Genomic DNA, 13,919 nt, shown 5'->3' on the forward strand with positions numbered 1-13,919 from the left:
CATTTTCCAGCATGAGATAAATCTTTGAGGGAAATATTTCATAATTATTAATTTCTTCAAAAACTAAGGGAAAAAGATAAATTTTCCTCTTCTATGACCACCCCTTGGGCCTCCACAGTAAAGAGATAAACACATTGCTATGCTTGTGCGTAACAGCTGCCCAAACTGTCAGCTACACATGGAGCTCATTGTCTCTTATCACAAACTTCAGAACCACCAAATTCCTCCAGGGTTCTGACCAACAAAGACTCTCACCGGTTTGATGTCCCGGTGTAAGAAGCCCACAGAATGAATGCTCTCGATGGACTCCAGAATCTGTTTACCCAGCCGCAGGGTCGTACTAATGGTGAACGTTCCCCGGGACTGGCTACGACGAAGATCCGCCAGATTCCGACCCTGAAGAAACCAAAGACACAGATTCAAATGAAACACCCAAATTCGAGATGCTAATATAAGACTAGGAAATTATTCACTTACCATTTAAAAAAAAATGCTTTTTAATAGAAGTGTCAAGAGTTGCACCCAAACACTATCATTCAAGAGCAGAGAATTCCCTAAGACAATGACTCAGATGTTTCAAGCCAATTTATAAACAGCCAAAGTCCTTGAGCATTTCATCATTCTGAGCCACTACTTTTTCCTTTATCTTTGATGTCCCAACAAGAAACTCCTGCCTATTCAAAGAGCATATAAAATAATTCAGAGCACTAATACTATTAATACTCCCTAATACCTATCTCCAAAGACACTAATGAAATGCTTTGAATGAAGTCATCTTTCCTTTAGCTATACCAATGGAAGAAAGTATTAAATACTGATTTTAAAACAGATGATAAATAACTCACTTGCAGAAGGGGAAGGTCGTGGCTTTTCACCCTCATCTCAATTACCATAGCAAAACATTACTGCAAGGAACAGGGCCATGCTCCATCTTCCCCTTCACAATAATGAGGGAATGGTTCCTACATGACTTGTGAAATTACATCTCTCTAACTGTGGGATGGATGCTCTAAATTTCCTTTCTCAATGTTCTTTCCCCTCTATGTCTGGGACCCAAGCCACCATATCAATGAAATAGCACCTGGTTTTGTCAACTTATTAAAATTTCCATCTGAATAATTTCATTCCCATCAAAACAAAGTTGACTATATAAGCAACAAATATTACCTAAGAATCATGAGTATTTCATCATTATGTACCTGTATAACTTTAATAAATCCACTATGGCATTCTAAAAATCAATCTTCAGAATTTTTTGCAACTTCCATACCAAGACAAACTATGAGTATTTAAGAAATATTAAATATATATTTGATATTATATTTGTTCAGTTACTTTTCTGTTGTGTCCAATTCTTCATAACCCTATTTGGGGTTTTCTTGCCAAAGATAATGGAGGAGTTTGTCATTTCCTTCTGCAGCTCATTTCGCATATAAGGAAACTGAGGTAATTTAAGTTGCCTAGGGTCAAAGAGCTACTCAGTGCTGAAGTCAAATTTAAACTCATACAATTGTCTTGGAGCACTCTACTACTGAAATAGATTTCATTTAAACTATGGAACCAGGTTTTCTAATCTCCTGGACTACACCTTGCCAACTGCTTTTTTCTCCTTTGTTAAATGATGAGGCTGGACTAGATGACCTCTAAGATCCCTTTCACTTCTAAACATTTTATCCTACAATCCTTCCTTTCAAATTTCAATATTTTAACTTCTAAAATTTGTCTATTAAAGCAATACAGTGATCCAAGACAATTCCCTGCATGTGGAGAAAAAACTGTGGAGACTGAATGCAGATTGAAATATACTATTGTCACTTTCTTTTCCTTTTCATGATTTTCTTCCTTTGTTCTGAGTTTTCTTTCACAATATGACTATTTAAAGTGATTGTTCATATATAACCTATATCAGATTGCCTGCTGTCTTGGAGAGGGAGAAAAATTTGAAACTCAAAATCTTATTAAAATGAACATTCAAAAATGTTCAATTTTTCAAAAACCTATCTTACATGTAATTGAAAAATACTATTAATAAAATTTTTAAAAGAAAAAATAAAATTTGTATTTGAAAAAAATAAAGGGATTATTTTTCTTACCTTCAATCTACCAAAAAAAATTACAAACACATTTCTCTAAAACAATTAGATTTAAATGTATACTATCAGTAACAATAAAAAAGATAACCATTTAAAGCTACAAGTTATATCTTCACCAACTTTCTTCTTGCTATTAATTTGTCTTCTCTCCTGCCATTTTCAACCAAAATTCTACATCAAATGCCTGTCAAGATTTCTTTAACATTAACATTAACAAGGATCCTTGTTCATTTCTTCTCAGCTTTTCATACATACAGCCAATTCAACTCTCAGTTACCTCTCCATTTCTTAGCTGCTTTTAAAGGCCAAACCTTTCCTTTTTCTCTAATCATCCACACAAATTTCTTTTTTTTACAGGCTATACTATTTCAATAGTTGAATAGAACTTCAATAGTTCCCTAGCCAGTTTTCTTGGCTCCAGTTCAAATTTTCCCAAGCCAATTAATTTCTCCTATTCAAAGTCCGTTAAATTTAAATGAGTTCCAAACAGGATAACCTCTTCAGTATAATATGGTGGGCTATCTGGACTTATGAAATTCATCTGAAATCATTTTCCAAGTGGACCCAAATATAAACAAAAAGAACATAAGGGAGCATGTCAAGTTGGAGAAAAGCCTAATTAAAGTTTCATGTGATAAGAGGTAGAAGTGAAGGGCTTGAAAAGATGTCTTTCCTTGGAGAATCTTTTTTGGGTATTTGAGTCCTGTTGTGCAAATAGGAAAGTTGAGGAAATGCTGAGAAACTGATTTCAAGGTTGTGGGACAAGGATCATAGCTTTAAACCTTAGAATTCATCTAGTCCAAAACCTTCATTTTTTAACTGAGGAAATTGAGGTCCAAAGAGAATTAAGTGGCTTGTCTAAGGTCAAATGGGTAGAAAATGGCAAAAGTGGTATTCAAACTCAGGTCTTGTGACTCAGGCCAAGTTCAATCTGTGCCTATCAGTGTCACACCATCTAGGATTTAAAGATTGAGTACCAGTTTTCAATTCTGACAGTGAAATCAATGAGTATATTGTAGGAAAGTGTGAGTTTTCTTTATGACACTAACAAGTATTTCAGTTCTTACTAAGAATTAAGTGAGAGAAGGCAGAGCCAAAATGGCAGAGTAAAGGCCAACTCACTCAATCTCTCCCCCAAACTACTCCAAATGCCTTTAAATGACTTTAAACAAATTTTAGAGCAACAGAACACCCCAAAAGATGGAGTAGAACATTTTCCAGCCAAAGACAACTCAGAAGCTCAGCAGAAAAGATCTGTGACACCAGAGTGGAAGGCCAGCATGCAGTCCTGGTGCAGGCCATGCTAGTGCAGCCCCAGCCCCAGCCCCAGCCCCAGCCCTAGTCAGCAAAGCCACTGAATCAACAGAGCTTCTGGACCTCTCAGCCTTAGGACACTAGGAAAGTCCTGGAAGATCAGCAGAGAGGGTGGGTGGCAATGAGGTGGTAGTCAGGTGATTCAGTCTCAGTACAGCTCAGTACAGATAGCTCTTACAGCTACAGTGGGACAGGGCTAATAGCTCCAGGGCAGAAAAAAGGGCTTGTGGTCAGGTCCCTAGAAGGATCTCTGAAAATAGCTGCACAAAACCTGAAGTTTGGGACAATGTATTCCTCCACCCTAGAAACAGAGTCCTACTTTAACAAAGAGTTAAAAGCCAAGTAATAGGCTAGGAAAATGAGCAGACCACAAAAAAAGTTTCTGACCAAAGAAAGTTATTGTGGTGACAAGATCAAAACACACCCTCAGAAGATAACAAAGTCAAAGCTCCTGCATCCAAATTCTCTAAAAATTAAGTGGCAGGGATATGAAATGAAAAAATGACACAATACCTTCACTGGTAGAGTTTGCTGTCTGACAGGGTATATATAAAGGCAGGACAGGGTTTTTTGTCTCGTTTGCTTGCTTTTTTTTTTCCCTTATTTTTTCCCTTTTGATCTGATTTTTCTTATGCAGCAGGAATTGTACATGTTTAATCTATGTTAGATTGCTTATTGGCTAAGGGAAAAGAGAGAGGGAGAGGGAGGGAGAAAAATTTCGAACACAAGGTTCTGCAAGGGTGAATGTTGCAAACTATCTTTGCATGTATTTTGAAAAATAAAAAGCTATTCATATTAAAAAAAAAGATAAGGCAGAATGTAATATGATGAAAGGAGAAACTCAAAATCTTCTAAGAAAATCTGAGGAGCAGTAAAGGCCCTGTAGAGGTGGTAGCATCAGATTGAAAGTTTAAAGGAAGAAGAGTATTTGAAAGGTGAAGAATATTCCAGGCATGGGAATGGACTAGATGAATACACAGAGTTAGGAGAATACAGAATTAAATCAATGCGTATTTGAACAATTCAGCAATTTGGCTAGAAAGTGGAACACTTTCACCAAGCGGAACAAAGGGAAATAAGACTGGAAAAATAAGCTGGAACCAGTAAGCTGGAAGTAGGATAAGTTAAGATACTTTATACTTTACCTGACAGTCATGAATTCCCTCATTACTAAGTAATAGCGATTAAAACATTTAAATTTTTCTTTAATTCCATATTGAACCTCTTTATATTACTCCCTTTTCAAATAGTAAGTTTACAAGATGACTGCTCATTGTAAAAAGCCTTTTATTTGTTCTAAAACATTTTTATGGTAGTATCCTAATTCCAAGTTTCTAAGATTTAGTGAACAGGTATATATTTAGCTTACTTAATACTTCATCATTCTATCAATTCTGATCTTTTCTTCCTCTAAATTATCTTAACAAGCTAAACAATGCACAGTAATGTAATAGTAAATACCCTTTTGGTCAATTTAGTTTTCTCTGGATCTTCTCTAATTCCACTGTATTTCTGAAGCACAAAATCAGAACACACAAAATATTATTACAGGTACAAATATATCATGGTTTTGTACATGGGTACAGGAATATTTTATTTATTTTTAGGATTTTATTGGCTTTTATGACTAGAGAAATATATTAGACAAATAATCTACAATGATTATTAGAGTCATCTTAGGGAAAGTATGGTCTCGAGGAAAGGAAATCAGGCTAGCAGTTGGGAAACTACTTTATAGTAGTGGCTCTGTTACAACTAGCTGTTGATATTAGACAAGTCATTTGGTCTTTCTGTGCCTTGCTTTCCTCATCCGTAAAACAGGACAATAATTTTTGCTTCATCTTCTACAGTTATTAGAAGAATAATATTAGATGCAAACTTGCAGAAAAAAAAGTTAACCATCATATTTCCATGTAAAATATCACTATCCTGTATTTGTTTTTCTTTAGTTCTGGACTTTTGAGGATGGAGGAGGTGATTAGGAAAGAATATAAAAAAGTATTGGGCTCTATGAGTATTTTATTGCTCTATCCCAATAGGTTTTGCATCTACAATCATGTTAAACATATTTCCATATTAATCATTTGTGAAAGAAAAATTAGGACAAAAGAGAAAAACCACAAGAAAAAAAAAGTGAAAATAGTATGTTTCAATCTGCATTCTGTCTCCATAGTTTTTTCTCTGGATATAGATGGTATTTTCCAACACAAATCTATTGGTGTTGCCCTGGATCAGAAAAGAGATAAGTTTATAATAGTTAATCATCACACAATATTGCTGTTTCTATGTACCATCTTCTCTTGGTTCTACTCACTTCACTTAGCATCAGTTCGGGTAAGTTTCTCCAAACCTTTCTGAAATCATCCTGCTAATCATTTCTTACAAAACAATTTTATTTCATTTCATTATATTCATATATCACACCTTGTTCAGCTATTACCCAATTGATGAGCATCCCCCCTCAATTTCTAATTCCTTACCATCACAAAAAACTACTAAAAGTATTTTTGTACATGTGGGTTCTTTTTCCTTTTTAGTGATGTCTTCAGAATACAGATCAAGTAATGATAAATAATTTACTTCTTGAGTCCAACTCTTTCAATACCTCTTTAATTCCAAGGCACCCAGTAGAACACATTTTAAACAAGGATGCTCAAGAAATCTTGGCTAACTCAAAATTATCTCTGACAACCAATGACTCTATCCAAGGTATATCTATCTTTCTCTAACACAAAGTGACTCTAAGTTACTCTGTGAGTTAGGACAATGTTCTCTTCTTTCAAAAGTCTTTACTACAGTACAACAGATTAATATATTTTCATCATCCAATATGTTTCCCCTTGAAAAATCTAATCATTACTCAATTTGAATTGTCCACTGATAAATTTGTTTTGTTCAATTCTTGAACTATCCTTTCCCCTCCCAGAGCACTGAGATTCTTTTAAGTGTCCCTAAAAATCATAACTCATAATTAGAATTATATTTCAAACAAACATTTCCTTAACCCTATTTTACCATTTCCCAACCTGTAATTTGGATATTTAAGCACTTTGAGGAAGAGGCATCTTTACTAAGTTTTGTTGTAAGATCTTTGGGGTTCTGTCAACCCACTTGAAATAAAAGCATCTGTTAGGTGTTTACTATCTGTTAAGCACTGTGGTATGCACTGGTCGACTTTTGATCCACTGGAATGAAAGAGCACTATGAGAATTTTTCCCCAAGAGAATGGCTTGGGTATCTATATAGAAGGAAATAGTAAATATGAATAGATAAAAGGCAATACCAGGGAATATCTTCTTCTCCTAACACATATGCCACTAGTGTTCCAACAAGTTCACAAGCATTTCACGGACTACAAAGATATTATAAAATGATAAATGTAAAATGTATAGCATATGCTACAGATATATATATATGTATACAAATATATATGTATTTATATATATATATACACATCTTTGTAATAACAGGCACATAAATTTCATTTACTTAATAAGCACTCTCTCTTTCCTGATGCACTAGGAACTGTAGATGCTAAGGATACAGATATAAACAATATAGCTCTCCAAGAACTGACATTATTCTATTAATTTATTTCAGCTCATACTTAGGTAAAACATTTCAGTGTTTGAGTTAAGTAGCAGATCATGTCTCTACAAATCAGATCAATCTGTTTCTGTTGTCAATTGAAGTTTATAAACTTCCAACATGAGGAAGGGTCTAATTTGGGATAAAGATCCAGTAATGTTATGTAATTTATTTCCTGACTCCAACTCTTTCAATCCTTCTTTAACTCCACTGCACCCAGTAGAACACATTCCAAATAATGGGTGCTCAAGAAATCTTGGTTAACTCAAAACTATTTCTGACAACCAATCCAAATAAATATTCACTTCAGTATTTGCACTCACTTGAGAATTACACACAGGCATGTCATTTAGTCAACATTGAAAGAGAGCTTATTATACGGCAAACACTGCATGATAAGTCTGATTTGCTAATGCTAAAATTATTTACCATGTTATAAGTATACTTTTTGTTATGCTATAGGTATACTTTTTGTAAATACTTGTTTTAAGCATGAAGTATATTCCTGAAAATGTGTAAACAAAATGAAACATTTGTAAAACTAATCTATTTTAAATGCTCCAACTACTATTTGATGGAATTGTTGAATGACAAATATTTTTTTTAATTATTTAGTTTATTTTTTTTAATTTTATGAAGTTTCATATCAAAACCATAAAAACAAATTCTGACATGGCATAAATAATTAGCTTACAATTATTCTCTTTATTATCAATATCAGAACTTTCTTAAGAGTCTTTCATTAAAATTGAAAGGGATTTTAAAAGCTTGTTCTAGAAAACCTACCTGCAATTGCATGACCACATAATTGAACCGGTCATTCCTCCCACAGCCAATGAATCTGCAAACATGGTCTTTGCCTGGATAAAATCAAAGAAAAATAAAGTGAAAAATGTTATTCAGGAAAATCTTTTTTGAAATTCTAATAATTTGCTCTTGTATATAATATTTTAAAATTTAGTTTTGTAGGATTAGTCTTGATTACAATGAAAGATGCAGTTATATAGAATCCAGATCACCTTACACTCTATGTAAGGAAGACACACTGAAACTCAGTTACAAAAAATGAAAGAAATGTTAACTAAATATATATATATTCAGAAAGTGTGTATATATATATACATATATATACACACCTTCTGAATCCAATTCTTCCTGTGTAACAACAGAATTGTTCAATTCTGCACAGATATATTGTATCTAGGATATACTATAACATATTTAATATGTATAAGACTGTCTGCCATCTAGGGTAGGGGGTGAAGGGAGGAAAGGGAAAAGTCAGAACAGAAGTGAGTGCAAGGGATAATGTTGTAAAAAATTACCTATGCATATGTACTGTCAATAAAAAGTTATAATAAAAAAAGAATATTAAAAAAAGAAATATTTCCAACTGATATCACCTATTTTAAAAGGTTACCTAAAGGCTTATTATCCATTATGCTAAAGTACTTCTAGTTTCTTGTTGATAATCACACCCTGTCCTTAGAAAAGTAAATAAATTATAAATATAATCCTCTACCCTTTAATAGACATTGAGCATAATGTAGAGAGACATTAGCAATAAAATTACCCACAATTCAATTGTACATCTTCACACTTACAGTTAAGGCTAAATGAGTTTCAGTTCACATATTTATATATTTATAGTCTATTTTACTATTGCTTTGTTATTTTGGAAATATTCATCGATGAGCTATATATTACTACTGCCTTTTGTTATATTTTTAGTTCCAAAAAAAAAAAAAAGTATCCGAGAGGTAGCTAGATGGCATAATGGACAGAGCACAAGTCCTTAAGTCAGGAGGACCTGAGTTCAAATTTGGTCTCAGACATTTAACAATTCTTAGCTGTATGACCCTGGGCAAGTCACTTAAACCCAATTGCCTCAGCCAAAAAAAAAAAAAAGTATCTGATTGATGCCACAATAAACAAAATTATAACAGCAAATAAAACTTCCAGAGGAAACAAAATTATTTTCAAGAAGTTGCCATGATAACAGCCTTCTTCAAGTCCCATATGTATAATGAAAATCATACTCCTGAGAAGAGATAAAGGGGCATGTGCACTGTCCCCAAAATATCAATGTATAATAAATATTTACTGAATTGAAATTTTCTGTTATTGATATCATTTTTTCAGGCTCTCTTGCATGACAGATCACCAGTGTATAATGGCACTCACATATAAAGGCTACATTAATTCCAGCAGCTTTAGGTATATATATGAGGGAGAGGGGGGAATCACTGCTTTCAATAAAATTTGAGATTCCATTATGAAGATGATGACACCATATATTTGGTAGTCAGACAAAAGAGTTTACTCCTACATATATATCATGCAAAAACTCTGTCTTTGCCAAAATAAAATCTTTACTATAACAAATATCATTTTTTAAAATAAGAAGTAATTCTTTTTCTCCATTTGTCAATGAACTAAGTTCCTATAAATCTTGAAACCTCTTTGCTAGTAAAAAGATTCAAAGCCTGACTTAGATTCAGGACTATTTGATTGATAAGGATCTTAATGGTATTTAATTTTTCAATGGCTTTTACCAGGAACCACTTTTATCTAGTAAGTTATAGTGAAATCCAGATGTTTATGACAGGCGTACAACACACAGGGGAATATTTTATGACATCTTTTACTATACAAACCATAGACACAAGCACTTTTCAATGTAACATAGTACAAAAACTCCCATTTTGTGAAGTGATTAAAAATGTCCTCACATAAATATGAAAAAAAAGTTGGGAGAATAATTAATCTGTAGTAATGAAAGAGGGCTTAACTTTGTCAGAATTACACACCAAATGCTGTCTCCAGGTCTAAAGAATTACTGCTCCTAATGAGCAGCTTTTCTTTAGTGCTAATGGGTAGTGACTGAGCAACAGTAATTTAAAAAACCTGTCACGGTTGATCTTCATTTAATCTGGGACCTTACTAATTGGAAAGTAGTTATGTATGGACAAGACCATACATTTGAGACTGTTACTATTTTCCTTCACAGTCACCAGGCAGTGAGCTGTTAAGATAGATAGCAAACTTGCCTTAGTTACAAATCATGTCTAAGTCAATTCTTTACTATTTGCCAATGGAATAAATAGCAGTACTGGCCCAGATCGATAAATGTCAGTTGCTTTATGCTAAAAATAAGTATCTGATGTAAAAGATATCATTAGTAGCAATATGCTAAATGAGAAAACAGTTTTAAAGGATGGGCATAACAGGTAAGGATTACTATCTGAAAAGGACTGCTAGAAAACTGGAAAATAATTAGGGAGAAAGTAGATTTGGAAGAATATTTTAGACCAGAAGAGCTCAAAATGGTTATGTCACCTAAACATAAAATGTTACATCACCAAAAAACAAACATGCACATATACACACACGTATATATAGGAGAATAGAAGGAAATTCCTTTCATAATTGTCAGTGGAGAATTCTTTAAAAAGGGATATAAGATTGATTACAAAATTACAAATTAAATTATGAAAAAAATATTGACGTTAGAATATAAAGAAAAGCTGTTGAATAGAAAGGCAAATCCTTTATATTGAATATTATTAATAAGGGTCTGACATTTCATGAGATAGAGAGATGCATGTGTGTATACATGTATAATTGATATAAATACATAAGGACATATTCTTGAACAAAAGTAAGTAATCAAAGGATATCAATGGAAAATTTTCAGAAGAAAAATATAAATTATTAACAATGATATGGGATAATCCTTAAGTTCATAAAAAAAAGAAATGTAAATTGAATCATCTATGAGGTTTTATCTCATACTAATCAGGTTGACAAAAAAGACAAAAATAAGTCAAAGAAGCTATCTGAAAACAGGCTCATAAATCTACTGTTTGTAGAGCTGTTATTGAATGTAACAAAATTATTGAGTTGGAAAGGACTTCAGTAGCCATCTATTCCTACACACCTGGAAAAATATACTTATAAGTAGTATTCTGACTTCTTTGGGAAACTCTCCAATGAGAAGAAACCCATTGCCTCCAAAGGCAATGCTTTATATTTCTAGACAGCTCTATCGGGCCTGTACCTCTCTTAAATTTTCATCCACTTGTACAGGTTCTTTTCTGATATAAAACAGAACAAGTCAAATCCTTCTTAATATAACTGCTCTTCAGATGTTTGAAGACAGCTATCTTTAATTTCTCCCCTTTCTCCTTGCCAAGTCTTCTCTTTTTTGAATAACAACAACCAAAAAAACCCCAAAACACTGAATTGGTATATGAACATAAAAAAGTAGTATCATACTCTAAAAAGTGATATCAGAAAATTTTAAAGATATTTGAAAAGATGTATATAATTTGATTTAGAGTGAAGTAAGGAAAACCAAAAGAGCAATTTACACAATAATCATATTAATGTACAGGAAAAACACTGAAAGATATCAGATCTCTAATCCATACAATGGTCAATTATGAATCCAGCAGACTGACAATGAAACATCTCCTCTTAGCAGAGAGATAGACTAAGTCAAAATGAGGTGTATGTTATTAGGTACAGCTAATGTAGTAATTTGTTTTGCTTAACTATACTTTATTACAAGAAAAGCTTCTATGGGGGAGAAAAGAGAGGAAGGAGTGGAGGAGAATACTGTAAAGTGCAGTAACAGACATTTTGATAAGGCAACTTGCTAAGGAAAATGCTAATGAGGTTTGCAGAAGAATTATACTAGGACTTCACAAGGATGCTCCTTTAGAGGAGCTCATAAGATGCTGTGCCACACTGGGCACAAATGCCTTTTATATCCAGGCTATGATGCAGACTTCACAAAATCCAAACATGGGGAGACAGGGTCCTTTCTGGAAAGGGACTTCCAGAGAGACTCGTCAATGATTTCAGTGTGGTAAAGTAAGGCATCTGAAAGCTCAATGTTGGCATAGAGACAGAATGAGAAAACAGGATGGAAGAACAAGACCCAGAGAGTGCCTACAAGTCCAGTACCCAGACATGACCAATCAGCCAGAAAGCCATATGATGAGAGAAGGGGATTACACAATCAACCAGCCAGGAAGCAACCTGACGGGAGAAAGGAATTACAATTGGGGAGAATAGAGTGTATGCAGCTGGGACAACTGAATTACCCCCTGGAGAGGTGAAATCTGTTCCTCTTCAGCCTATGGATCCCTTGTCTCCAGGCACTGTAGGATTGACCGTTTCATCTCCTGAGAGTACATACAAAACAGTGTCCATCCACACTCTGATGTGGGAAACTGGGGAATGTGTAGATAATATCCCAGTCACTAATACAGGTAGACAATGTGTGATTTATCAACGAGGAGAAGTAGTAGCATCAGGCTTACTGTTACATACCTCCAATAGACAATTTGATGATGTTGCCCAGATTCTGACTTCAAGCAGCAGAGTCCAGGAATATTTTGGACTGCAGCTGTGACAGCTGCCGGCCAGCAGTCTCTCTTTCCGCTTTCCTTTTCACTCCCTTGCCTCCACTCACCAAAATCGTCATTTCCTATACAACACATCAGGACTTGCACAAAGAGTGGGCGGGGTCCATTCTTTCTCCAAGTATATATATATTAATAGAGTATGGTCCCATTACTATTTAGCCTCACGTGCTTGAGACCTCAGTGCATCAACTCAAGCCTCAGCCCATTACAGCAAAGTAACCCCAATTTTTTTTTATAGTAACTTTTTATTGACAGAATCCATGCCAAGGTAATTTTTTACAACATTATCTCTTGCACTCACTTCTGTTCCGATTTTTCCCCTCCCTCTCTTTACCTCCCCCTCCCCTAAATGGCAAGCAGTCCTATATATGTTAAACATGTTGCAGTATATCCTAGATACAATATATGTATGCAGAATCGAACAGTTCTCTTATTGCATAGGGAGAATTGGATTCAAAAGGTAAAAATAACCCAGGAAGAAAAACAAAAATGCAAATAGTTTACATTTATTTCCCAGTGTTCTTTCTTTGGGTGTAGCTGCTTCTGTCCATCATTGATCAATTGAAACTGAGTTAGGTCTCTTTGTCAAAGAAATCCACTTCCATCAGAATATATCCTCATAGAGTATCGTTGTTGAGGTATATAATGATCTCCTGGTTCTGCTCATTTCACTTAGCATCAGTTCGTGTAAGTCTCGCCAGTCCTCTCTGTATTCATCCTGCTGGTCATTTCTTACAGAACAATAATATTCCATAGCATTCATATATCACAATTTACCCAGCCATTCTCCAATTGATGGGCATCCATTTAAATTCCAGTTTCTAGCCCCTACAAACAGGACTGCCACAAACATTTTGGCACATATAGGTCCCTTTCCCTTCTTTAGTATTTCTTAACCCAGAAGTAACATTGCTGGATCAAAGGGTATGCACAGTTTGATAACTTTTTGGGAATAATTCCAGATTGCTCTCCAGAATGGTTGGATTTGTTCACAACTCCACCAACAATGCATCAGTGTCCCAGTTTTCCCACATCCCCTCCAACATTCATCATTATTTTTTCCTGTCATCTTAGCTAATCTGACAGGTATGTAGTGGTATCTCAGAGTTGTCTTAATTTGCATTTTTCTGATCAATAGTGATTTGGAACATCTTTTCATATAGCTAGAAATAGTTTCAATTTCTTCATCTGAAAATTGTCTATTCATATCCTTTGACCATTTATCAATTGGAGAATGGCTTGATTTCTTATAAATTAGTCAATTCTCTATATATTTTGTAAATGAGGCCTTTATCAGAACCTTTAACTGTGAAGAGGTTTTCCCAGTTTGTTGCTTCCCTTCTAATCTTGTTTGCATTAGTTTTGTTTGTACAAAGGCTTTTTAATTTGATATAATCAAAATTTTCTATTTTGTGATCAGTAATGGTCTCTAGTTCATCTTTGGTCACAAATTCCTTCCTCCTCCACAAGTCTGAGAGGTAAACTATCC

At 34.3% G+C, this 13,919-nt stretch overlaps 1 protein-coding gene across 3 annotated transcripts in view; it reads right to left on the reverse strand.

The window, feature by feature from the left end:
• The window catches only part of TTBK2 (tau tubulin kinase 2), a 251,713-nt gene that overhangs the window by 138,461 nt on the left and 99,333 nt on the right, over positions 1–13,919 (reverse strand). For all 3 annotated transcript variants that reach the window (XM_051977162.1, XM_051977161.1, XM_051977160.1), the window contains exons 4-5: positions 7,782–7,855; positions 256–396 (exon numbers count right to left, since the gene is read on the reverse strand). In XM_051977162.1, the coding sequence (XP_051833122.1) occupies positions 256–396; positions 7,782–7,855 (215 nt within the window). The remainder of the gene's footprint in view (positions 1–255; positions 397–7,781; positions 7,856–13,919) is intronic.

This window comes from Antechinus flavipes, chromosome 2 (assembly GCF_016432865.1).
Source record: "Antechinus flavipes isolate AdamAnt ecotype Samford, QLD, Australia chromosome 2, AdamAnt_v2, whole genome shotgun sequence".
Lineage (NCBI taxonomy): Eukaryota > Metazoa > Chordata > Mammalia > Dasyuromorphia > Dasyuridae > Antechinus > Antechinus flavipes.